Source organism: Strigops habroptila, chromosome 1 (assembly GCF_004027225.2).
Source record: "Strigops habroptila isolate Jane chromosome 1, bStrHab1.2.pri, whole genome shotgun sequence".
In the NCBI taxonomy this organism is placed as follows: domain Eukaryota; kingdom Metazoa; phylum Chordata; class Aves; order Psittaciformes; family Psittacidae; genus Strigops; species Strigops habroptila.
This window is the reverse complement of record NC_044277.2, coordinates 72,404,936-72,432,869: the sequence shown is the minus strand read 5'-3', so window position 1 is coordinate 72,432,869 and position 27,934 is coordinate 72,404,936. Positions and strand designations below refer to the sequence as shown.

At 37.4% G+C, this 27,934-nt stretch overlaps 1 protein-coding gene across 3 annotated transcripts in view; it reads right to left on the bottom strand.

Annotated features, from left to right (window-relative positions):
- ADCY2 (adenylate cyclase 2) overlaps nt 1-27,934 on the bottom strand; it is a 217,687-nt gene that overhangs the window by 18,608 nt on the left and 171,145 nt on the right. For all 3 annotated transcript variants that reach the window (XM_030500578.1, XM_030500588.1, XM_030500594.1), the window contains 4 exons: nt 19,962-20,099; nt 12,790-12,909; nt 8,369-8,553; nt 6,766-6,850 (listed from right to left, as the gene is read on the bottom strand). In XM_030500578.1, the coding sequence (XP_030356438.1) occupies nt 6,766-6,850; nt 8,369-8,553; nt 12,790-12,909; nt 19,962-20,099 (528 nt within the window). The remainder of the gene's footprint in view (nt 1-6,765; nt 6,851-8,368; nt 8,554-12,789; nt 12,910-19,961; nt 20,100-27,934) is intronic.

Below are 27,934 nucleotides of genomic sequence, written 5' to 3'. Positions count from 1 at the left end.
GTGTTGGTTGATGAGAAACTGAACATGAGCCAGCAGTGTGCGCTTGCAGCCCAGAAAGCCAGAAAGCCAACCGTACCCTGGGCTGCATCAAAAGAATCGTGACCAGCAGGTCGAAGGAGGTGATCCTGCCCCTCTACTCTGCTCTCGTGAGACCTCACTTGGAGTACTGCGTACATTTCTGGTGTCCTCAACATAAAAAGGACATGGAACTGTTGGAGCGAGTCCAGAGGAGGGCCATGAGGATGATAAGGGGGCTGGAGCACCTCCCATATGAAGACAGGCTGAGAGAGTTGGGGCTGTTCAGCCTGGAAAAGAGAAGGCTGCATGGAGACCTCATAGAAGCCTTCCAGTCTATAGACTGGGGTCTACAGACCCCAGAAGGGGGTCTATAAGGATGCTGGGGAGGGACTCTTCCTTAGGGACTGTAGTGATAGGACAAGGGGTAATGGCTTCAAACTTAAACAGGGGAAGTTTAGATTAGATATAAGGAAGAAGTTCTTTACTGTGAGGGTGGTGAGGCACTGGAATGGGTTGCCCAAGGAAGGTGTGAATGCTCCATCCCTGGCGGTGTTCAAGGCCAGGTTGGACAGATACTTGGGCGACATGGTTTAGTGTGAGGTGTCCCTGCCCACGGCAGGGGGGTTGGAACTACGATGATCTTAAGGTCCTTTCCAACCCTAACTATTCTATGATATAATATGCCGTACGTTTATCAAATCATTATTAAGTTTGCTTTGGTTTTTGTTGTTGTTTTTTGTTGGGATTTTTTTTTGTCCATTTGTTTTTATGCTCTTTTCTATAATACTTTATTCTTTTCTTTTTGTCCCAGAGTTTTCATAATTTTTATTTTTTTTTTTAAATAATACGTATTTTTTATGTCCCAGCAATAAAAATAACTGGAACTACATGGAAATGTAAAATATTCTTGGAATGTCAGTATTTTTTGAGGTCTGGTTTCATTAAAATTGTGTTGAAAAATGAGTTAAAATGCATTTCTGCATCTCACTACTTCTTTTCAATATTGTTAATGGTTTATCAAAAAATCTATGGCATTGTTATTACAGCAAAGCTTCCACTGGCCTGACTATCTCATTTCAACTGATATAAATCAAGAGCTATTTCAATGTGGTTCAATGGTTTAACACTATCATGCAGCCTCAGTGAAGACTATGTTATTAACCAGGAGAACATGATTATGATGACAGTCTCATTATGGAAAAATCTAAAAATGCTAGCTAGTATTAACAGCAGTCAGTAAGCATTCACATAAAAAATGAGAGTAGTCCTGGTTGGACAGTGGCTGTCACAGCTCAGAATGATTCATACATGTTTTGTTGAGATCACAGCCAAATATAGAGTAGAAAGTTGAAACGAGATGGTATCAAAATGATTTGGCAAGCTTTTAAAAAGCAATGAAGGTAAAAATTGGTGAAGCAAAAGAATGTATCCACCAAAAACTTGCAAGATGAAAACATAGTACACTTAGGTTGCCTTTAAATCGCTTGCCTTGATAAAGGCTGGGTTCTATTAACTATGAAAACAGAAGAGGTCATCCATACCATGAAATCCTTATTGACAAATTCTTTTGTGCTGATACACATCCTAGTAAGGACAGAATGTAGACCTCAGATGCACTGCAAAAGAAATATTTTGGCTCTTCTGACATAAAGATAACATTCTTCTGAAAGTAAAATGAGACTTCACACCTTAGAAAGGATCATGATGCATCCCAGAAATCTGGACTTGAGATATCAAATAAGCAAACAAGTTGGATATTTTCAAGTAATTACAAGTAAAGGATATTTGAAGATTGTAAGCAAATGAAGAGTGGGCAGAGAATTAAATGCGTGCAAAGACAAACATGAAGGATCAGAGAACCTGAGAACAGGCTTCTGTGGGAACTTGGAAATAGGATTTTATTGTTCTCTGGCATCATTCCTGTATCAAATGGCAGTTATCCCTTGTATAAGAATGGAGGTCATGAAGAGCTTTTTTTTCAAAACTCACTACATGATGCAAAATACATGCAGTCACGTTTTTAGAATGTCAGCTTTATATGTATATTACATATTTATACATCAAAGTTCCCCACATAGATGACAAATTCAACTGCTACCACCTGTATTCATGCAGAAAAAAAATCCAATCAAAATCTGGGATGTCAAAATTACTTGCATAAATAGAAAAAAGTAAACTGGATGCCTGCTGAAATTAGGTATCTATTGTACCAACTTTGTATTGAAAAGAAAGGGTCCTGGATAAGCTGAAGTCTTCAAAAGGATATGTTTCTTTTTTAAGAGCTAACATTAAACAGATAATTTATTTTCTGCTTTTTTATTTATTACATGAAATGTAGGCTGCCACAAAAAATGGCAAAGAGAACTCAGAAATAATCAAGCAGAATGTATTCTAAAATTTGTTTTGAAGTTAAAAAAGTCAACATACCATATTTCAAAATGTCTATTCAGGCTTTTAAACAAGAAAACCCCTACAGTACCTTATTAAAACTTACTTAAAATTCTGTTTGTGGTTGGTTTTTTTTTTTGTTTTGTTTGCATGATCTATCCAATTTAGTATAAAGGCCATCAAAGATCCTGTTTAATCTCTGTAGCCTTACAGTCATATGAAAACCAAGACTGTTTCCTACTTTACATGTTACCTCCAGAACTTTTTCAAGATATCAGAATGAAAGTACCTCGGAATGGCCCTGCAGGCACAATATCCTTGAGATACAAAATTTTCCTTCCTCACCTTATGCTGCTTTATTTGACACCACTTCCCAGCAGGTGAACATAGTGGAACGGCCAACGAGGCATGAAGGACACTGCATTCCTCCAGGGACCACAGATTAATTGGCTTCTGCCAGGACAAGAGACTACCATGCAAGGTATAAGGCTACCCACAGGTTCCAATCAGTGGTAACTTCTTGGGCAAAAGTAGTTAAGTGCAACAGGAACTGATTCATGTCTCATTGACTGCATAGAGATGGATTTATCTATATTTTTAAATTCTAGTGAGACACTCACCGGGGTCTGTTTTCAATATTTGCCTAAGTAAGGCAATGAACTAATTCTCCTCACTGAAAGAATGTCACATAGAAAGTAAAGATAGGTGTCTACAGTCAGGGAAGTTGAATGCTATGGCATTCAGCAAAGGGGCAGCAAAGGCAGCACTAAAGCAGGTAAGATCATAGAAATTAAGCCTAGGTTTTCATTCAAGTGAGGGAGCTAAGGAGATTCCACCTCACAGCCATTATTTGCAGATAGCAAGTCTGAGAAAGTATCTCAACTTGAAGCATCAGCAGAAGATGCCTTAGAACACATTAATAAATTGATCAGCCAGAAGTCATCAGCTCAAAAGTAACCAAAATGAGAAGCTGCTGGTCTGAAACTCATGGTGGAGAGCCAGCTAATTCAAAACAGCCACAACATTAGTGAAATGACAAATGGTAAGGATATAATGCAAATCTTTGGAAAAGAACTGTGCTGGCCCTGGGAAAAATAGAGCAAGGTACTTTGGGAAAAAAAAAAAAAAAAGGCTAAGGAAAAGAGCTATTTAGTCATAGTTGCTAAAGTTGATACAATGGGGAAGAGCTGACATCTCTTCTGTAAACATGCCTCCATCTGTTATGAAGAAGTCAATGGGCAGGTGAATAGGAGTGACATTGGAAGTAAGTTTTCATTGCATTCTTTCGTAAGAGGCTCTTGAAAAGACTACATTATCTAAGAAGAGAAGGAACCTCTCACAGAATAAAAGCTTAGTAAAAAGCAGAACAGAGACTACAAATAAACAGTTTTCATTGCTGAGGGAAGTTGCTATAAACATCTGGGCACTAAAACAGCCAACGAAGTTCAGTGTGGATAAACACAATATAATCAATCATGGAAAAAACCAAAAACATTCACCTAGCCTTCAGAGTAATGGGATATTTGTAATTTTAGTTACTGGTAAGAAAGGAATTCACAGGCTATGCTGATACTGGTAATGCAAACTGGGCCATACGGGAGATTTAATGCTCAATAGTGTTTACACGTGAGCATACTCCTTACACAGTCTAGCCCATACCAATCTGCATTCTGCTGGGCAATGCCTGAGCAGGGCGCAAGAGTTGCCATTCTCAACATATTGTCTGCCTGCTGCCATACTATCTTCAAATAACTGTAATGGCATGCATGCAAAATGAAATGCATCACTTGATCTCAGTGTCAGGGATCAGTGTTGGCATGACCATAAAAAAAAAAAAAAAAAAAGAGCAGTTCTACTTTCTGCACCTCACATCTGGCTGTTCACTCCCATTCTGTGCTCATTCTTTTGTCACAAGCATTGCTGCAGCCACACCGTAAAACCAGATCAGGAAATAGATCTGGCAGAAACCCAACCATTTTTCCACAGTTAACTTTTAACGCAGATTTTTACCCTACAGTAAAAATCTGTGCCAGTACAAATGAGGTGATAGAACAATGAGTAGCTGAGGGAAGGCCTACTTCTTTTGGTAGGGATGCTAGTTGTGCAGCTAAAAGTATTAGTTGAACCTGAGAATTAAGTTGGCTTATAAAACATGTAATGACATACTAGCTCTGTCTCTTCATTCCCATTCAACCGGAGACACACATCCCCCCTCCTGCTTTTACACCAGAACAGGCATATCTCTGACCAGTGGTAGCAGGTTCACAAAAAAAGGCTTGTAGGAAAGCATTCTTTGGTTTAGATGAACTTTCTGGTTATCTGCTCCGGGGACAGAGGAGTACCAATGCCAGCTTAATGGAAATGGAAAGACCACCATTTTCATAAGCAGCTGTTATCTTTAGCATTGTTAAAATAATGAGATATTAAAAGAAGAGACACGGTATTACCTGCAAATTAGAAAAAGTCAATAGCAAACAGAGAAATTACTTGTATTACTTCTCTGTGGAAGAAGGGTAAGGAAGAACTTTGCTTACACTGCCAAGATGGCTTGACAGTGTTCTGCAAGTGCCACTCAATGAAAGTAGCAAGCAGGAAGTATAACAGCAACAAGATGATAGACACTTCCACAGGACATTTTATCAAGTTATGAAATTCATTATGAGAAAGTGTTGGGAAGACCAAGAAGATAAAAAAGGTTAACAATGGATCAGTGTAACAGTGTAACAGAAAGCAGAGCAGCCAATAGCTATTAAAAATTGCCACAGAAATGCCAATTGGCAGAAGGTGGGAAGCATATGTCCCTGGAGGGGTCACTCTACACAGGTTCACTTCCTCCGCTATTCTCTCCCCAAGCATTTGCTACCAGTCAGTATTATTAGGAGTAACTTAAAATGGCCAGTCTTATGCCAGGTAGGTATTAAAATTAGTTCATAACATTTTCTAGTTATCATTTAGACTTTGCTTGAAGAGTGTTTGAAAACACAGAGGTTATTTCTCCTTAAGGGAGAATAAATTAGCAGAAAAATCAAAGGCAAAAGACTGAAGAGCCACAAACAAATGGTATCATGACAAGGGTCCTGGACCTATAGCTCTGAAAACAAAGACTTTTTCCATTACAAAATCATTTTATAGTTGGTGTGACAGGGAACAACACCTGCACACTGTTGTATGCAAAACAAACTTTCTTGTTGATGTGACTGAAGCCACAAACAAACACTCTCCTTGGTCAGTGAAGATGACATTCCTTCTCTCCTTTTTCCCTTGGTGTTGCACCCACTGCCTCCATCTGACACCTTGGTTGACAGGGACTACAGGTTGTCAACTGGTGCAATGAAGTATTTATCCTGCTTTCCAAGTGGAAGTAGCTGTGTTCAAGCCCCATTCTGCTACCATCATCAAATGAGCAAACTCATACTGTGCTGGCAGCAAGGCAGATGAAGAATGTTATTTCTAACTTAAGCAGGATGTTCTCCACTACAGCAAATCTTTGGATCTTCTACTGGAGAAGCCGCCAGGTAAGAATTTTTTGTCTAGTAATCTGCAAAGCCTGCCTGTCAATTTAAATGACAGTCATTATATTTCGAGGAATTGTAATGTAAATGAGTGATCTAAAGACAGTCTGGGATAAGATCCTTCCCAAGGCTGCAGGCTATGGGGGTACAGGCTGTTCATGAGATCCCACGTGGATTGCTTCTTCCATCTCAGAGCCCTGTCTTGTGCACTGCATCATTCCTGCCTCAGAGGGCTGGAGGTGCAGTTTTAACTATGGATCATGGATAGACCAGAGGATTTATATAAGGAATTGCCCTTGCACCTGCCCTCAGCTTCATAGAAACTAAGACTATTGATATCACATTGGTACTGAAAAAGCACAACTGGGTAATAAAAAGAGTAGTTTCCTGTTGGGTCATAGTTTCAGTGCAACTGTGGCCTCAGTATGTGGCACACTTCTGTTTGCATGCTACATTGTTTCTGTGTCTGCATCAAATTGTAATAACTGTGAAGAAAATAGCTTGTAATTAAGCAACTAGGGAGACAGCAGATGGATGCAGACAGATGGGAGCACACTAGGAAGCTATGAGACAATATTGGTCAGCATGACAAGCAATAGTCACAGCACACTATCAGCATAACATCTATAGTCTCAATGACAGTTATTGGTGAGTTTTAAGAGCATACTGGAAGGTAATAAAGAAAATAGCTTTTTAGATGCTGTGACACTTCTTTGCAAGGGTGTGGGGCAGAACAGAATAAAGGTGTTTGTCAGAAAATCTAAAAAATGCTTGAGAAGGTAGCAGGCTGCATGTGGAGGCTGGCATTGTGTCCACTGATGGAAATGAAGAGAGGTGTGCATCTTACCTGTCTGCCCAAAACCAGTAATGTGATGAAGAATATAAACAAAGAAATTGAGCCCATTGTCTTCAGGTCTTTCAGTATTCCTGGCCTATAAAATAAAAACGTAAGTAAAGCAAGCTGCTCAAAAGTTAAAACAAAATTACTTCAATACAAGAACAAGACCACAATTTATACTACTTTCTGGTATGTAAACTAAGACCATTTAAATACGATATGCTTTATTATTTGATTAAATATTATTAATTCCATTACGTAGCTATAATTACTTCTACTGCATTTTGTGCAAATGTGCCTACAATGTGAAACCTGGTAATAAGATGAGGATTTATTAAAAATAATATCCTTGTTTGCTTACAAATGGAGAGCATTTGGTGCTTATTCTATACAGGCAGATTAAAAAGAGATTTTTTTAATGTATTAACACTACTTCCATAACGGAGAGCTTGACGTATCTAATGAATGTAAAGAAACAGAAAATAAAGCACCTAAGTCCCAAGATATCTTTTCACCTCAGAATTACAGGAGGCACAAACTAGATCTTGTACAGAGTTTATTAAAAGCTCTGCTTTGGGAAAAGACACTAGAAGTGATGGGGAACAATTTTCATAAGCACTCTCCTTCTGATGCCACTGAAAGAAGAACCTTGGTGAGAGATTTAGGAAAGAAAATACCAACAGACACACAGCTTGCCTGGCAAAATCAGGGCTGCCAGAAACAAATGCTCAATCTAACCTGCCCCATGGTTCTCCATCCCATCACAGAGATATCCATTCCTCTAATGCAATGGAAAAAAGGACCTGGGTTTGTTCATTTAACCTTTAGATTTAAGTGCAAAGAAAACACACTTTTTAAAAATTCAGATCCTTTTCCATGCTTGTCTTAATGTCCTAAAGATCTCGAGCAGCTTACAGCACAGCAAAAAGGATACTGAAACTCTGTTCTGAACATTCAGTTTTTCTGTTGTGGAATATGCAGTGCACACTCAGCCTACGTAGAGGAGAATCACTTCTTTGTTTTGAAAGTGAGGTAGAAATTACAGGTGTCCAAAAGTTACTTTACAGAGCAATACTTAGAATTAGAGTCATAATTTTGGTCCTACATATTATAACCTATAACAAAGATTTCAGCAGTCTCACTGAAAAATTAACATACAAATTCATGAGCACATGAAAAATTCCAAATTGTTGGTTTACTATTTTTTCCAATAGCTAAGACTGAATCTGTAAAGCTTTAAGACAATGTACTAGTTTGAGGAAGTTGATTTTCTTTGGCTTGCAGCAAATGTGCTTTAACAGTCTTAATTATATTTAGCCTTAGGCCTTAACAACCTTAATGATGACTTCTTCCTAATGTCCTTTATTAAAAAAATGCAAATTAACCATAGTCTATTTCCTATAGCATATGCCCAGACTTGTTTATTTTATTCTAATGCTCTGAGGTGTGACATTAAATCATATATTAACTGCAGCATGACAATGTTCTTAAATTATGACTTGCAGATTATATAGCTGAACACATAGAAAAAAAATCTGTTCCATGACTAAGAACTGCCATAGGTAGCATTTAATTTCAGTTAATTTCAGAAGGACTGGAGTTATCCACCTACCTTCTAAGAGGTGCCATTGCATACATAAATTTGCTGTAGTCATCCAGCATGAGCCCATGAGTGTGCAGAAGGATAACATTGTAGCCCACCAATGCAATCAACATTATCACCATTTTTAACTCATAATTAATCCTCAGGAAAACAGAACAGGAAATGAGCCCTAATATGCAGCTGTATATAAAATACTGACAAAGAAAAATCAAATGGAAAATATTTAGAATTTGACTCTTGAGTAGGACATTATGCATAATAGAGTATAAAAAAAACATATTATTGACTGACCACTTAAACATGAAATCCTTTACAACCTGGGACATTATGGTTTACAGACAGTCAACAACAACCACACATTGGTATTTCATAAAATAGACCATTTTTCTTACTAGGCTCCAATTCACCCAAACCTCACCAGAAACCAGACTATGCTCCTAATTTTCACCCTTTGTCACTTCTGGTTTACTCATCTGCACTAGTGAGGTGTGCCTATTCATGGAACACCACTGCTGGTGTTGAAGCCTAACTTCAGAGCTCACTGCCAGCAGACTGACAAAAGATTTATTCCTGTACCACTATACGGTTTTTACTCATGCTTGAGTCCAGTAACTACCCTGTGTGTATCACTAGCATAAGATTCAAGGTGAAATGTCCAAAGATCTGAAAACAACAATTTCATTGCCTGTATTTGCAGTATTTGTAAACTGATGCAATAAAGAGTTGTTACAAACCTCACAGATACACAATTTTACAAACTCTAGAAATACAGTTAAGATATGAAAAATAAAAAATTAATAACATGGCCTATGCATAATAAATATAAAAATCCTTCTGTCCAATCAATCCTATTGAGTTACGACTACATAAGAACACATTAAGTTGCTAAAAAAAGGCCTTTTCTTTCCTATGTCATATATATCAACAAAAATACACATGGTTGAAGTTAAATTCCTGGAAAAATACCTTCTCTGCATACTTTCTGGAAATTTATTAGGGCATCAATATTAATGCTAAACAGGAATAATACATTCTCACTAGAATTGTTATCTTAGTCCTTAACATGCAGGTCCTTTGCCAAAGACGATTCCTCAAAATTACAGTCCTGCACCTTGTAAGGAAGTTATATTTTCTGGAACTACAAAGCTTTCTATTTCTAGATACGCTATTTCAGACTACTGTTGACTTGTTGATGGCAGCACTTCTTGACAGAACTTGATTCACTGTATACTAACGTTGGAGGATCACTAAAAAGAATAATTTTCACAGCACCCATCAGACAGAATTGATCTGCTACCTCAATCTCTGCTGTTAGTGCAATTTGCTTGCAGATCTGCTTGAAACAAGAAATGGAAAGAGCTACTGTTCAGAATCACCAAAAATAAAACTTCTCTGATGGCTGCATTCCACAGGAGGTCTCACACTGTAGAGGAATAAAGGTAACTGGCATTCTAGCTAGCATCGTAGAAGGATGTGTGCAGTTACAAAGCAGGCAAGACAGTGGAAAACATAACGATTTGGTGAAGGAACAGTCAAAATAACCATACAGAAAATAAGGACTGGTGGTCCTATGTATAGGATGAGAGCTCTGATCTTTGTTGAAGTACAAAGATTACAAGCTGTCAAACAAATGGCAGCCTGTCTCCTGGGCCAAGCGTTCTGCTCTCTGTTCATCAAATAAGCGTGAACATTCCTATAGAGGAATTAATGCCCAGCTGGGAAAAAATTACAGTTTTTGTGTGCAGGTATACTGGGCTTGTTTCTTAGTGAAGGCCCATGTTATCCTACACCTCTGTACAACCTACTGAAAAAAGAAATGTGCTCAGACTACATCATAGGCATTGAGGCTTTCTCCAGGGCAGAGAGTTGCAGTGATACCTATCCTTTGCAGCGACTCTGACTGGAAGATCGTTGCACAGTGAAGTGTTAGCAACCCACACAGCAGCGAAGCTGAGCAGGTGCCCACCCATGCTGTGCTCTGCATATTGCTCGGCTGCAGGACAACCTCAGCCAGCTCAGCCAACTTACTGCAAACCAAGGAGCCTATAGGCAGCTCCCACTTGGAAGCAGCAGTTATGCCACCTCTGTGGCCTCTATCTAGTACAGCAAGTTCAAGATGTTTTTTGTCTGACAGCAGAAATGACAAATAGAAATGTCTCCTTCTAAGAAAATCCTGTAAGAGCTCAAAAGAGGAAAATGTTGGGTAACATCTCCACAGATGGGATCTGCACCTCATGCTATTCCTGACTGCAGAACTGTCTGGTGCTGCACAATTCAGGGCTCCCAGTATCTGAAGGGATATAACTCTATCTGTCCTCTTTTTATTCCTTGTGCTAGCTACAGTAAATGGTATTTTAACCAATACCTTACAGAAGCCAAGTGCCTTTCTTACCAGGATCACAGGCCCTGTGCCTTGCACAGCACACCTACACCCTTAGGATCCAGCCCAGTGCATTTGGTCTCTTTGAAAATTTAAGACCTACAGTTCTGTGGTTATAAAAATCTTTACTAAAGTAAAAAGGGATTCTACTCAATATGTCTGTGAAGAAAAACTTGAGAACAAAGTAATTTTGGAAATCCCTAGCCAAATAAAGTGTATTCCAAAACTGCATCTTACAGAAGTCAGGATTATGACTTTATTTAACATGTGGAGGTGGCAGCACCGATACCAGACTGTAGTTTATCACAGGAACAGACATGCATGACTTGAAATCTCCCAGGCCTACCTTCTATTATATGGAAACAACAGAAGCATCATAGCAAAACTAAACAAAACTAAACAAAGCTAAACACAAGAAAAGACCTTATAACTTACTGTGTAATCTTTGCTAAGCAAGAAGACAAACAACACAACTCAGAAAAGTTATTTTGGGGCCTGCATTATGGAGAGAATAAATTAGTTTGCTTTAAGATGAACTGAATTCTGTTGGGGCTGAAAGAATTAAAAAATCTCTTATTCATTCATTTTAGATGACATAGTCAATAGATCTGTCAGGTCCATTATCAAAAATCACAGAAAGTTTATCTACATGAATAAAGCTTAAAGCTAATACACAGATTCAAAAGATTGAATTTTTAATTTAATGAAACAAACTTTGCAGCTTAAGTATTCAATATCTCATTCAGTAAAGAGAGAATAATTCTGGATTTATTTTTTTTTTTTTAATTTAAGATCAAAACTAGTAACTCAAAAGGAATTCATAGCTTTTTCAAGCTAGAAGTTGTGCAGTTGTGCAAGATGAAAATTATGTGTATTTGAGAGATGTTTAATAAAAAAGGTTAGGGAAAAAGTTTTTAAAAACTTTAGTCAACATAACTTTTTCATTTATTATTATCAGAAGTGACATTTTAACGCATTTTTTGTGCCAATTTATCAAAGACAAAAGACGATGCAGGCACCTTTCGGTAGTTGGTGGCATTTAGTTAGCTAAATTTGATAATGAGAAATGAACTCATTCTCTGCTGTAACTTTACCAGGCAGATGCTGAAAATTGGTAAGTGCTGCAGTTACTGCAACTGTTTGTTCCAGGATAGGTCTATATATAACTAACATTTTGCTTTTGCCTAAGGATTGTTTAGCCTGACATAGTGAATAGCTGTTTTATGTAAAACACATTGTGTAGAAATCAGCACACGCCATTCTAGTACTGGTTTCATCAATTCTGCATAGAGAGAAAATAATCTCCCGTCTTCTCTTACTGCCTCCTGCTTATTCAGCCAAAGACTGTTGACCTGTTTTGGCACAATATACAGCTTGTTATGTTTAAGTGCAGGTCTTTTGTAATCCCATTAAGAATCATTGCTCTCTAGCATACAGATCACATTTTTTTTCAGCAATGTCCTTGCACCTCTTCTTGCATGTGCTGCTGTGCTTTTGTTTACACTGAAACATTTTCAAATGAGTTCGGATCTTTTCAACAGTCTATGCAGTGGTACATGAGTGTTGTATTTCTCCCCCTCTCACCCCACCTCTTAATCAAATATGCAATGACAAAAGTGTGATGATCACAGATTTCACATTTACTGTCAGGACAATGATAAAATCAGTGAATATTTTCAGGTCTACCACTAGTCCTTGTAAAACCCGTTTGTGGACTGACCTGGCTTTCAGTGCACAGTCTGCTTTGCACTCACTGTGTGTTCCCCTGTTATCTTGTAACACCCATTTGTTGGCATGGGTGAGCTAGGCTTCCTAGTTATCGTACTGTTTCCTGCTTTTTAATGAGACACTCATTAAACCTTCTATTTTCAGAAGTACTAACCTCCTCTCACTTCCCACTTACTTCAAATTCAGTTGCAGGTGACTGAAAAAAACCCAAGCTTTTGCTACAGTCTTAAAAACTGGTGGGTGTTTAACTTCAAGCAGATCCAGCAACAGTCAATTTAGTGTAATTGTTGTAAACACAGAAAGAAATGTAAAATGGACTTACCGGTAGGAAAAAACAGTTGTTTTGTATACACCACCGTGTCTGATTACTCAAATTAGGAAAACTTGCATTTGATGAATTAAGAACTGAGGGAAAAGCTTTTACAGCATTATCCAGGAAAAACTAGAGAAAAATAACATATAATCCATTAGCTTGTCAGCTGTTTAAGGTCAAAATAGAGAAGACAAATGGCGAAGCAGTGAAAGCCTTGCCAGTAATCATTTAACTTTGGTATTTCACTGCAAACTGAAATAGCGTGGGGAAAATGACATCATTTGATTACTTGTTCCTGCATCTTCAGACAAAACCACATTTGTTAGCCTCCACTTTCCATTTGAATAAAAGACAAAAGGCTCTGTGTTACATTACTTTCATATATCATAAGCTCACACATACGAGAGACAATGATTAAGTAAATTTAGTATGAATAATTCCTGCGTTTTCCTCAACCCAACCTCCTATTTAAACACAGGAAGAATTAGAGAAAGAATAAGAAGTCTACTGAAGTTGATTTACATGATGTAATAACATAATAATGATGTCAATAGTATTGGTACTAATGTTATTGAAACAGAAGAGTGGAACCAGTATCTCCTGGGTCATCAAATTCAGCCAGCTGATGCCACAGGTACCCATAACCATCATCATACAGTACCTCTTAATGTACTGATCCAGTGCTTTCTTAATGAGTTAGATTTCTGTTGACTATATTAATTCCACTGCTTTGAATCTCACCGCTTAAATTGTTTCTACATTTAACCAGTATTCATGGCTGGTTCTTGTTTTCTTCTTCTTGTGTCAATCTCATCCTTTAACTTTTAGATAGCTCCTTTCTCTCACTAGCATTCTTCCTAATATTTAATGCTATCACAGCCTTTATTATGCTCAGCAATCTATGTTCTAGTTTCTTCCCAGAAAACGAGCTCTTCATTCCCCTAATCATTCTAGTAGTCTATTTCAGTTCAACCTTCTGGCTGACCAAAACTGCAAACACACTTCCCAGATTTTATCAGTGAGTCATGCAATAGCATTAATACTGATTTTACAGAAGTATGTTTTCATACATCCTAGAATGACAGCTCCTTTGCTCACAGCTACACAACCTTAATAGCTTACCCATGCAAGTGGGGCTCAAACAGATCATGACATTATAGCAGCTTAACACATTGTTACACACTGACACAATCCCAGCCACTAACGTCATGCTCAGCAAGCATGGGGTAGCTTTCCTTCACTGGAACTCACTTAGATAAATGGGGTTTATACTTACCTGAAGAGCCGTCACATGGATGATTATTGTCATCCAGCTGAGTTGTCATCAAGCTCACAGAATTAATTAAAATCCTGAACTCATTGCATCTCCATCTGATGGGCTTCCAACTTGTATCAGAATTTCTTGTCACTGGTCTGTCTGACCAACCATAATCTTGCGCTCTGTACTACTAAATTTTAACCAAGTTCTTTTACTCAACTCCTCAGCTGACTTCCTTTCTAAAATCCCAAGCCTTCCTCATAGACATTGCCCACTACCTTAATTTCATTAGCAAATTTCACAGTCCCTCTCATACAGAAATCCATTCCAGGCTGACCATTGCAGAGCTCCATAGGTTGCCTCCTTCTCACCTGTTGTTCTTTGCAGATCTAAATTCCCTACCCTTGTCTTACTGCCCCAGAGAAAAACACTGTAACCAAATGTTACAGTGTTTCACTGTAACCAAATGTGGATCAAAATGGTTTATCAATTTACTAACACCAGATATGGTCAGCCACAGCTGTGTATAACCAAGTCCTGAAAACCTCCAAGGATGAAGACTCCACAATCCCCCTTGGCAACATGTCACAGCACTGTACTACATATACAGTGAGTTTTGGTTGGGTTTTTTTTCTTCTTTTTAAAGACTATCCAACCTCCCAAGCCACCATTCATGGTCAGTGATACGTTTTGTGGTGCTGCTGAGAAGAGTTTGAAACCATTACCCCTGTAACACCACTTCAACAGAAGCAGGACCGGTTGCGGACTTGTGAAGGCGATCGATACGCCACCTGCTATCAAGACCAAATTGGCACTCACCTTTGTTTGTACAGTTGCACGTTCCAGGTTGTCTTCCTTCACTAACATGATTCTCTGACTGTTTATGTGAAACTACACATAATTAACCTGCAATCAGTAAACTATACTGATGGTAGTGTGAAACCAGGTTTCGTCAGCAGCTGTTTCCACTCAGGTCTCTGCCTCCTATTACAAATGTCTGTATTCTTTTACACTATTTCTCATCCTATTTCCTTCTTTACTTCAGAAATCCTTCTTGGTTACTGTTTAACCCAGCTGGTGCTGGTCTTCCTCTTTAACAGGAACAATTCTGGGCAAAGGCCCTGCAGACAGCTTTAAGTATTTAATCACCCTCCCTGCCCCCAACATTCTCATCTTAATAGGTCTTCTTAACCAGGTCATTTGCTAAGGGTACGCAAAGAGAGTTCCTACATCCCACTAATAGGGCATTTCCTTTTTTTTGCAAACATGAAATAACTGTATTTTGTTTCAGAATCCCATCCCATGTATGTCCACAGAGCGAAAGATTATATACCATAAAGAACTCAAACACAATTATATTATATAAATGTATATGTGTATGTATATTTACATATATTAATTTATATTAAAGCATTTGAATTTTGGTTTTGAGCTTTGTACAGGGCATTTGTGACCTATAAACATTACCTCTATACACAGAATGCTATATGAAATGTGGTGTATCTGTGAACACATAAATAAATATAGAAAGGGGGAAAAAAAAAGATATGGAAATGTTGTCATCTCCCGTGAGCCAAACAACACTTATTTCTGAATGATGTGTTTGTACTTGTCTTTCTTGTCTCTCATCAGTTACCTACATCTGCTATCACGCTTTGGAGATATATATTGTTCTTCAACATAGTATTTTTTGTAAGAGACAGTTCAGTCCTGCTAAGCAGTCACACCTACTCAAATGACTCAATTGAAAGCAATATTTTTTATGAATACCAATGTTTGCCAGGGAACATCTGAGCACACTACCATTAAATTCTCATTTTAACTTCATGTATTCTAACAGCTTTTTCTTTTCTTGTGTTTGTATAATCTGCAATCTTCAGTTGTGAGTTTTTTGCCTCACGTGATGAAAATACCTGCTGTGCTGCTATTTCTTTCAATAGGAGACATGTGGTGACAGATCCTCCCCCCACAGCATGGGATAAGCAAGTTTGTGTAAATCCCTTGATATCTGACCACAAATCTGCAAAAGACTAATACACTGGTTTTGATCATAGAATCACAGAATCATAGAATCAACTAGGTTGGAAAAGACCTTTAAGATCATCAAGTCCGACCTCTACCCCAGCACTGTCAAGTCCACCACCAAACAATGCCACTAAGGGCCTCATCCACATGGTTTTTGAACACTTCCAGGGATGGTGATTCCATCACTTCCCTGGGCAGTCTGTTCCAATGCCTGACGACATTTTCAGTGAAGAGATTGTTCCTAATATCAAGTCTAAACCTCTCCTGGTGCAGCTTGAGGCTGTTATCTCTTGTCCTATCACTTGTTACTTGGGAGATCAGCCACCTCCTCGCTCCATCCTTATTTCAGATAGTTGTACAGAGCTATAAGGTTACCCTTCTTACTAAAAACAAAGACAACTTTCTCACTAAGGTACTTGCAACCCTTCTGTTTGCCTCATATGAACATACAGCTATACTTTAAATTAATTTTCTGACGTTCCAGAAGAGCTATGCAATCTCCTCAAGACACAGTGGTCTACAGTTTTTATAGAGCTGTTGTAAACAGATTTCTTTAGGTACCCTACTCTTGTTCAGCAGAACGTAGAGTGAGAAGAGCATGCTTTTACGTATGGCAGAAGCATGCAAATCAGGTATCACACATTGAACTACAGGACTTAACGTTTTCCTTAACACACACAAAAAGAAGCACTGACACTTCTGTTCAGCATTGCTCTTTTGCCTAAATCCGTAAGGCAAACATGCAGGACTCCTTTGTTTTTAATTTTTCTACCAATTCTCCAAATATCCATGTAGCTTATGAGAACTTTCTTCTCAAAATGTGTATCACTGCTTCTTTTGAAGCAGTGATGTGAATTCTTTCCTTCCTGCCAGTTGGGCTGGCAGCTGCATCAGGAATTTATTACCAGATGCCCACATGAATGCCCCAAGAATAATACAGAGAATCCCAAATTCTGGTATCATTCCTTCCCTAGTGAAACACTGGAATAGGTTGCCTGGAGAGGTGGCAGATGCCCCATCCCTGACTATTCTATGATTCTATGATCCTGTTTGGGCACCTTCCTGGGACAATATAGCCCTGAGAGCCTGTCACTGTGCCAAGAACCATTCATGCATTTGATGCAGAAGTCACTGAAACAAAGAGCTGTTCCAGGTCTCTTTTATCATTCCATGTTCCTCAAGATCACGTGAATCCCAGACAATGGTGAAGTACAATCATTTGATGTACTGTATACAATCATTCATTTAGGTTCCAAGAATCAACCCTTTGCAGTCATGCAGTCCTACTGTCTCTCTGAGATGTCTGGATTGTTCCCTGCAGTACACTTTCTCATATTCAGTTTAATACAGGCCAGCTTCACAAAAACATTATACCTCAGCCGCTGATTGTTGCCCTAGTCTATATATAGCACCAGATCTAATTCTCACTGGAAGCAACATTAGTCACCCTCTCCCTTCAGCTAAGTAGTATTTGATACTTATGTTACATTACCTGGTTTTTAACTTCCTTCCACTGATCATGACTATATACCTCTCAAATGTGAAGACTAGATTCAGATGTCTGCTGAAACAGCTAATTTGAAATAAAACTGCACCCCCACTCTTTTCTAGTGTCCCTTGACCATAAAGGCTGAGTTTTATTTGACATTTTGATCTTAATTATGATTTATTAGGTGTGGGAGGGTTAGACACTTTTTATCTCCATTAAATCTTAATGGCTACATTTCGCCTTTTTCTACTGAAAGAGTTCATGGAAATAAATGCAGTTAATGGACTCTGCTATTAAGTACATGTTGCTTGGAGATATAATAATGATACTTCAGAGTCTCTCCCACAATTTGCTATTAATATTAAGGAAATGCAAATTTCACAATCACGTTTAAAGTAATTTTGCTAGTCAAACTATTAAGGTTTAGTTTCAAGGTGGGAATTGTACTTAAAATTATCATCTCATGAATATCATGGAACATGATTATTTGTAACACTGCAGTCACTACTGATAAGGTACAAAGACTAAAATACAGCCTATTAGGTTTTACTGTAACATTTAGTCCACACAAAAATGGACGTGAACCAATAAAATTAAAATCTTTTTTCTAAAAATGATATACTAAGCAACTGCTTTTTTGCTAGAATGTCTTTTACTAGCTGAAGGCCAAATTTGCAGTGGGTTGTACACAATAGTAGAACTTTAGTCTAAGAAAAAAACAGCTGCTGACCATATCTTCTTTTACACTTTTTAACTTAATAAATAACTATATGGTTGCACGAACTCCATCTCAAAGTATGCTTTAAACCCAAGTAGGGTATTTCATTTCTTCTTATATATTTATAGTGTTCAAAATAAGAGAAAGTCTAATGTAAAATTTACAAGCAACTCCATCTCTGGGTTTTTTCCTGTAGTATGCCAAATAATTTTTGCTTGGCTAAAGGTTATCATTCATAAAGGCATACAGTCTTCGGCTGAGGACAAGAAGTGATGGAAAATCAACAGCTTTTCAGAGTAATTGTTTCCATTGCTTACTGCCTTCACTGATGAAAAGTGGGCTTATTTTCTCATTTCCAGCCACTATTTCTTTGAGTTTTCCCTCTGCTAACCTTAAACATCAAATTCAATTAGCTGAATTGTAAATTTTGAACATGGAATTGTTTTGGAATCTATCTCTGCTCCCTAAAAAGAAAAAAAAAAAAAAAAGGTGCAGGAGAACGAAAGGAAACTACCTACTTTTCTGAAAAGAAATACAACAAAAACAATGCTAGGATCATTTAATAGACAAAATGGAGAGAAGGTTCACCAGAAATTTCAAGTGTTCATATCTGAAAGCCCACATAACATCATTACATCATTCTGACAAGTCTAGTACTTATTGTAACAACGGTCGAGTAAGGTTCCCCTGAAATGTTGTGGGAAAATGAATTAAACAATGTAGGTATTACCAACCTTTAAGTCGTTTATGAACCTCAAGTAACAAAAGTACCAGCTACTCAAAGGAAGTGCTGAAGTGCAAATCTCACTCACTTAAAATGTGACTAATATTTACGCATTAATGTTGGAATGAAAACGTTTTACCTAAATAAATATTACAGTTCCCATTTTGCAGATACAGAACTGAGCTGGAACACTCAGCTTTCAGAGGTTTACAAACAGAATCAGGCTCAGCCAACAGGGCAAAGCAAAGGAAGTTTTCTGATCACACATACTGCTCATCCTATTAGCCAACACATCATTCAGAATAAATGAGGACATTAAGATTCAGGATTTAGGAAGATTAATGACAGATCTACTCTGTATTTTCTGTAGTTACAAAAAATAATAAAATTACACAGATTTTGCGGAGAAAAGAAAATTAAATGCCCAAACTAGAGGAAAGCCCTAACAAATTTGTAGTTTGGTACTTCTGAAGTTTTGATGTAACTTTGATTTTTTTAACTTAAAAAAAAAATAGACAAGCACATGAAATTCAATCATATATAAATTATGATCATTTTGTGATCAGCAGTGGAAAATTACAAATCTGGATAAAGCTTAGTTAGTTTCACACAGTCTCCCCCACATCCTGTGAAAGAGATACTTCATTCTCTGAGAAATACTCTGTTTTTCTAAGCAATGCATAGACGAGCAAGGGATTTGAACAATTCAAACCTGAGATTTAACTACCTTTAACTTCTTATATTTTTCTTTAATAAACTTAGCCAGGATCTGAGCTCGTGCTGAGCATCATGTTTGCAGAGGTCCCCATTATACAGTATGTTTTCTGTTGCTCTGCTTTACATTTTTGTCCCTGGCAATCATTATCATATAGGTTCCTGGCATAGCCATGAGCCATAAATTTGACATCTAAACAAATACTGAAAAAAAATAAAACAAACAAGAAAAAAATACTCCTTTTCCCCTTACCATGTTGAATACAGCCATAGTTAATATTATAGCAGTGGTTGTCAATGTAAGAGTGATCCGAGGCCAAGGACGGTTTGCAATTATTCCAGATGATTTCAGAATCCACAACAATGAAGCTGATGCTTTCTTGCTACATTGCTAAGTGCAAAGAGTTTAACAAAGAGAAAACAAAAATAGCTTTAGTATTTTTGATTACTAAAAACAAGGGTAGAATTAAGAAGGCTCAAGGTTGAAGGCAATTAATCTTGAAACACTGTACAGAAGTATTTAACTATTATATTCTCTTGAGTTACAGATCATGATTATACATGAAACTAAATGCAAATTTAGTTAACATATCTGCCATAATATAAATTATGTTAAATAATTATAATTTGCATGTACCTTATTAAACATTCATTCTATATTGCTAATAATAGCAAATACAGAGTTGTCAGCAATGTAATTATCTCTAATATTAGTAAAAAGCAAGCAAACAAACTGACCTTTCCTGCCTCAATTGAAAGAGAATATTTAGTAGTTTCTGGAAACTTCAAAATGTAAGTAATGACTCTCCATTCTTTGACAGAGAGACAGAGGTTTCCTCCAGCTGGATAAAGCCTGCATACATAGGTATATGCCTGGCAGCCTACAAAATAGTGACGTTCCTGGGGTTTTATTTCATTTGTTTGGAGACTTGTTTGATAATTCATTTTAAGTGAAAGGTAACTTAGGAAAGCAAATCAACCTTCCCTAAAACTATCTAGAAAACAAATAAGCATTTCATACAACAATCAGACTTATAATTTGACACAGAGTATTTTGGGAATAGAAAATTTTTCTTATATAGTGGCAAAAATTAACAATAAAAAACTCTGACTCATTTAACCTGCTTCCAAGAACATGTTCCAAAGCCTCCATTCATACATGCATAGCTTCTAGAGGCACAAGATGCTCACACAGAATAAACAACAATTTGTGGCACATCCAATAAATATTAATTTTCCTAAAATTTAGCAATGAAGAGATAAGCTTGCCTAGAAGCATCTTGTGCCCTTTCCAAATGTCAAATTCAGCTTTACTGAAAGCTCTGTAAGAAAAAGGCAGTGAAAAGTTAAGGAATGCAACAGTCCCACAAAAGTATTTGCTTTTTATCAATTTGCTTTCTCTATTTACTTAATATTATCAGAGATCACTTTACATATTGTTTTCACCCCAGACACAGTAATCAGCAGAGATACAAGCACAGGAAGTCTCTGAAGTGAGAACTCAAGCACTAAAACCTACCAAATACGGGACTTAATTTACAGCATTTATTTATTAGTTCAGGTTTGATAGGTATGGCACATCTCGCTGAACTATACAATTACCCAACACATGTGATGTAGTTTGCACAAAGCTCTTTGTCATACTGCACATAACTATTTCCCTCCTAACTACACACTATTTGGACAAGTCCACTACATAGCTAGAACTTTTTTTACATCTTGCTTCATTTTATGACAGGGAGTTTTGCATACTGGATCAGACAGATTCTGAGTGAATGAAGTCAGTTTCAGGAAGGTCAAAACAATAATTGGAATCTCAAGGATGGACAAGAAAAGAATAAAAATAGGCAGCTTTATATACACATTAGTACTCCCCCATATTAAAAAACCCCCAACACATAAACTCAAGGAACCTGCATTTTTGAGCAAGAAACTCCTGCTCAAGTGCCTTCTGAACTTCCATTGTTCTTCACCCCTAAATACATAACAAATTTCAAGATAATATGAATCTATATGTAGATTTTAGAAAGGTTTTGTCATCCTTCCCACTAATAAGGTAAAAAGCACAAAGCCTAGATTGCTGCTGTTGCTACAGAAGGGGAGTATTCAGCTGGACGCAGGCAATGGATCTGTGTGAAAATGAATCACTCAGTTATCTGTCTAGTCAGTCTAAAACCTTATGAGTCAGGGAGCATGGATTTATGGCAAATTAAAATAGTTATGAAATCATGCCTTAAATTACTCTTTGTCTTAGAGCACACATGAAGCTTTACTACAACTTCACCTACATTGTTCTGTGATTTTCTTGGAAGTTTAGAAGTAGCTGGAATAGTTTTAGTTGGATAAGGGACAAAACTAGGCAGGAACACTGCCTAGCGCCTTCCTATAAGGAATAAAAAAATGGATAAGAAATTACACAGATAAAACTGTACATTGTGTTCTCCTTTCTGAAATATTTTACAGGGTCGAGGAAAGTCTTTAGGATAAAAAATTTCAAGAAAAGAAGCTAATGATGAAAATAAACTTTCTGGCCTAAACCAGATAAAATTCACAATAAAATTTACTGGGTTTAGGTTATCTGACTAAAGGCTAATCAAGTTAAAGACAAAGAGCTGGTGACGATCAAAAGGACAAAGACAGATGGTGGAACCAAAGTAACCTGATCAGTGGAGAACTGATGCCAATGAATCTGCCGCTCTGAAGACCATCGAAGGAGAATGTTTCAGCCATGGTTTCTGATGTCTTGCATGCTAATGGTGATTGCTGCCTAAAAGGATAGTATGCGGGCACAGGGCAGATAATGTTGCAATGCAGCACAAAGGAACTTGGAATTGTGTAAAACATTATGGCATGGTTTAAGGGCATTGTGAGTATGTGGAAAACTTACAGGATGCTTAGGGGATGGACACAGGGAGGAATAAATGTGGATCAGGGAAGAACAAGCATAGGTAAATGGAGAAGAGAGGGGATGAGAGGAAATAGCTGCATATAAACATTGGTCTAAATGAGTTTATTGCATAAACCCTATCTCTAACCATCTTCTGTGTAAATCTTCACTAAGAAAAGCTCTAGAGAATAAAATAAATTTCAGGAAACAATATATCATTCAGACAGTGTGATTAATCAAAAAAGATATTCCATTCTTCCAGCTGCTATTGCTAAAATTACAGATATTGCTGGCTCTGACCTGAAGAAAAATCTGAGTGTTGTTAGACTGCAACTTCAAAAATGAAGTTGCAGATTGTTATTTCCCCTTGCAAAACAGAAGCACACCGGAACTCATTGATGCATTTCTTACCAAGCTGTTTAATGCACAGCTCTGAATTCTGGAGGGGAAGGACCTGTGTTTATTTGGAACAGTTGTCATGCTCACCTATTTATTAAATAGACGACAAGCCTCTCTAATGGCAAAGAGAGCAGCCTACAGAGGTTAAGCCCATGAGGCTCATGAAAGGAAAATTTGTGACAAAACCCCGAGTCACACTAAAAATCTTTAAACCATTGAGTGGAAATTCCTTAGAAAACATGAAAGAATACACTTTTGAGCAGTTATCCTCTCTGTGAATTAACAGATTTGCTGAACTTCATTTCACTTTTGAGCAGCCTAAATCCAGTCCATATATAGTACAACTGCAGCAGTTCAGTACTGCTGAAAATTGAGGGAACTCCTGTAAGCAGAACTGGAGTGATGGGATGATCATTAAATTCAGACTCTTCACAGCAGAACTATGCGGGTTTATTTTGCTGATTCCTAGCCCACATCAAACACTTTTTCTTGTAAATGTTGTCTCATTTGCAATTTTCTTAAGAAAATGGAGAATGATATGAAAGAGAGAAAGTAATCATTTCTAGAAAGCATGCAAGAAGGGTTAAGACATCAGATCTCAGTAGCATTAGCTTCTATGTTTTTTTTAAGGAGAGCTGGCAGAATATGGTTAAGTGTTTATCATTTACCAACTAGAAGTAATAGGTATTTGTAGTATGAAAGGTGACTAATGTATTACCTTTTCATCTGAACATGTTAAATCTGATATGACAGCTCAGCACGATAGTGAGTAATAACTTATTATGAATATTCAGGTTATTAAAATGTATCCTGTGTTGTCTTTCCACACACAGAAACCTGTTTCAGCATTTAACAAAATGAATGCTGTCTTTCTGAGTTAGATCAAGGAATGGTGCGAGAATTAATTGTGACAGCTATGTTGTAGATGAAAGACAGTGTCGCAAGAGCTGTCACACTTCTTCACATTCTGTCAGAGGTTAGAACATCTTGACTGAAGACCTCTTATTTACAGAAAGCCAGTGAATCACATTTTCTATAGGTCTGTTATTGTTCGTTCCATTTTTGCATTTAAATACAACTTAATATTTTACAAATACTGATGTTACAAAGAAAAACAAAATTCAGATTTTTTTCAAATGCTCCTTTTCACTCAGACTTGAAGACACCGAATTTCAAATCCAAATAACTAGCTGACAGTGATTACACTGACCTAAGCTTGGAGAAGGGTGATTTTTGTATAGAGACACAAGCTTTCACTTGATATACTCTCTAACGGTCCTATTGTTGGTAAAAAGTACCAAAGTACTTCTAAAAAGAGTACACCAAACTTTTGAACTCCATGGTGGCACCTATAAATCTAAGCTAGGCATTTTGAATCATACCAAATGCATCCAGGTGAGGAGTCTACTCAATTTATGTTGGATACAAGTGGTTTGACAAAAACTAGAATCCAGAATGAAGAAATTACAGCAAAATCTGAAGTCAGTATCACATTTTTAATTTCACCATACTTTGCAGCATGTATTATCCTTCACAAAGAGTCACAATTAAATGGCCATGTCATTCATTTCAACTGTCTCATTAAAGGAATACAGCAGTGAGCTGTATAAAGACGCTTTTAGGAACTCATTCAGCCCTGGTACTGCCTCTGCTGCTTTTCTCATTCAAGAACATGTACAGTTGCTGTGCTATATGCTATTTTAAGGTAAAGATGTTCTCAGTCCCTCGCATCAAAGTTTTTCTGTTTCACATGAAATATTTAAAGAGCCACTTTGAGAAAGACCAAACCTGAATGACTTTTTAAAAACAGTGCTCAGGGCACTGAACTAGAGGAAGGAGTTCTGTGCTGACCAAGCCTTGGTTTCCAAGTAAGACACTACCACCCAAAAACTGCCTTACACAACAGGAGCCCTGATCAGTGACCATATTGTGGTACTTACACATCATGGATACAACATCTCAGGTAAATACATATAAAAGAACCTTCAAAAGAATCTGGATGATCTCTGCTTTTGTTGTTCTTATTAACTAACTGTAGGGAAAATTATTTGCCTACTGGACTGTTGCTATTAGGAAGCACACTTGGGTATCTCTTTATTTGAAGGTAACTTACCATCTCATCTTAGGCAAAGATACTAAAAGGCACCATTTCTGGATTCAAAAAAAAAAAAATCAAGATAGTCTCACTCATAAAAAAATATTAAAAGAGAACTTATTGACACAACAGACATAAGAAACCTGTGGTTTTCACCAGGTTAGGCAATTTCTTCAGTTGGTCACAATCACATAGCATGTCATAAACGTATAACTCAAGAAAAAGTAAGGAGAAGGATTTTTATTAGTGAAATCAGTATATTTCTAAGTTCGTGAAGTCTGAACATGGTACTTAGTAATGATGGATTTGCTGTTCCAGTGGCTGTGCTTGAGACTCATTAGAATGATTTTTAGGTTTGATGAACCTCTTTCATGAGCCCTGCTGTAGGTGCTGAAGTGCCTCTCTGCATTCTCCCTGCCTTACTCCATCCCTGTTTTAATCTTAATTAACAAGCACAGGCTTACTATTGATGAAACTGAAGGGCCTTGATTTCTCATTTGTACCTGCATTAAGAGAAACACTCACATCAGAGGTAAGATACCAGGTTGAAAATAATTTCCAAGTAGTGCTGGCGCAGATATTCCTGTCCTTGCAGAGCTTTTAAGTGTGCACAGTCTTTCTGACTGCTAAAACCAATGCCAATTGCTTTAGAATAAAATACATATCCCTACCAACAAAGGCGAAGACTGTGTATCACTCTTTATACACTGGTGTGGTATAATGCAACTAATAAATAACATGCTCTCTTCTAGCAAGGGCAGGACTCCTCACATACTGGCTGTACTTTGTTAGGTGCTCCAGCGACCTCAAACCAGAACATATTTCTCAACTGGATCCAGTTATTTTCTGATGATTGTTTTGTTGCTGTTATGTTCTGCATTCCATGGTTCAATTGGGTATTTAAGAGAGACTATCAACATGTTCAGATGAGATGGTAGGAAAGAAATGTTTTTACTTCTAATCTTCCTTGTTAGCTGAAGTAGCTAAATAGGTTTGCAAGGTATTAACATATGCAATAAAAAACCATTTCATATTAATGGAAAATAACTGGCACAAAGAGTATGTGTTACCAGTTAAGTGCACACCACGTCCCAGGTAATGCAAAGAAATTTCTGAGACACTATTTGAATCAAAGCACAAAGAACATCTGCTTGAGACTAGTACTTCTTTGGCCAACTACCTCAGCTACCACAGAGATCTTTTCTTTACATGCTTACTGTGGTTTTTTTTCTATTGACTGCATTACATTTTCCAGTGTATCATTTAGGCAACCAGATCTCTGCTTTTTTGCATTCACATCACGAGGTAAAACACATCTAACAGTTATCAGGTCTGAGGTATTTCACACTAATTCTAAGAACTAGTATATACTTAAAGAAGATAAAGAGAAGAGAGACAGAAAACATATGAGCTAACGGACAGTCACTGTCCTCTATCTGCATGTAATTTGGGAAGGAAATCTCTCAAGTAAAAATTCAAAGAAAATATTCAAGATTAATAAAAAAGAATAGCCTGCATTTAAAATATGAAAATAGAAGTCAAAAAGGATCTTTAAGACCAAACATACTCATAATCTTAAGATTTAGCTCTTAGTACTATGATTATCTTAAAAAAAAATAAAAAATGCATAGGCATAAAAAAGTAATTAGAAATTAGAATACAAAAGATAAAAATCCATTTCAAGTTTCAGGACATATGCCACTTTTAGCTGGGATTGGTGAAGGTTTAATACCTATGGGCAAATGACTGTTTCTATGAGAACGGTCAGCCCTCCCTGCCCTCAGCCTGTTTGTTCAAGACAGAAGGTGATGACACGTCACAGAGGCAGGCTCTGGAAGTCATTATTTGTGCTACCACTCTGCCACATCATTTGATGGAAAAATTCCTATTCTTATTTAATGGCTGATATTATCACTCCATAACAGATTGAGTTGGACTGTGCTATAGTGCTGCTGAAGAGTAAAATCAACTAATAATAAACTCAGAGCAAAAGAGTGAACATAAATCTCTTCTTACAATATTTTAATTAAATTCCATAAGAGCTAGTAATTTCAGCATTACAGTCTGGATGTTGTTGGGCTTTTTTTGTTTAGTTTGGGGTTTTTTATTTACCAGTGAATTGAAAATCACACAGAGAAACTCGAGCAAAGTTGGTTTTTATGTGACTTACTCTGCGGTGGTGTCAGTGGAGGCTGAGGGCAAAGCGTCAAAGTATGAGACAAGCACATAATGCAGTGACAGCCAGCTGTCCTAACTTGACTTAGATTTTGCAGCCCTTGCCGGCACTACACGTCCCCCTCTATAAATCTCCTCACAGACATGCTATTTTTAGAAAAGAGTTATTTAGTGATTTTATACTCTATAAATGTAGCAGGTGTGTGTACACAGAAGCGCATCCACATTTACGACATGCATTCTGCAAGAGAATCCAAAATTACCCCTTTAGAAAAAGAGGTGGGAAGAACCCACACTGGCAAAAAAACCCCAACAAAACAACCCAAACCCAATTGGGATTAGGACGATAAAGCTCGATTTCTGTTAACACTGACTATACTGATACTTGTTTGCTTGGGAATTTCAGACTTTTTCTTCTAGAAAGAAAGCATTTACAGATACTGCAGATACTGAAATGGATATGCTACTGAAACACAACATAGGGTCTCACTGTGGTTAAAGCCACAAAAACAATACTTGCATTTTTGACATGAAGGAATAAATCTTAAGGAGAGGACAGGGGAAAGATAAACCTACTGCCTCTTTCGTTGGCTGCCTCTCATCCATCACCTTACAGAACTATGTCCATGCTCGTGAAGGAAAGACAGCGCTGCATCAACTATCGTCAAAA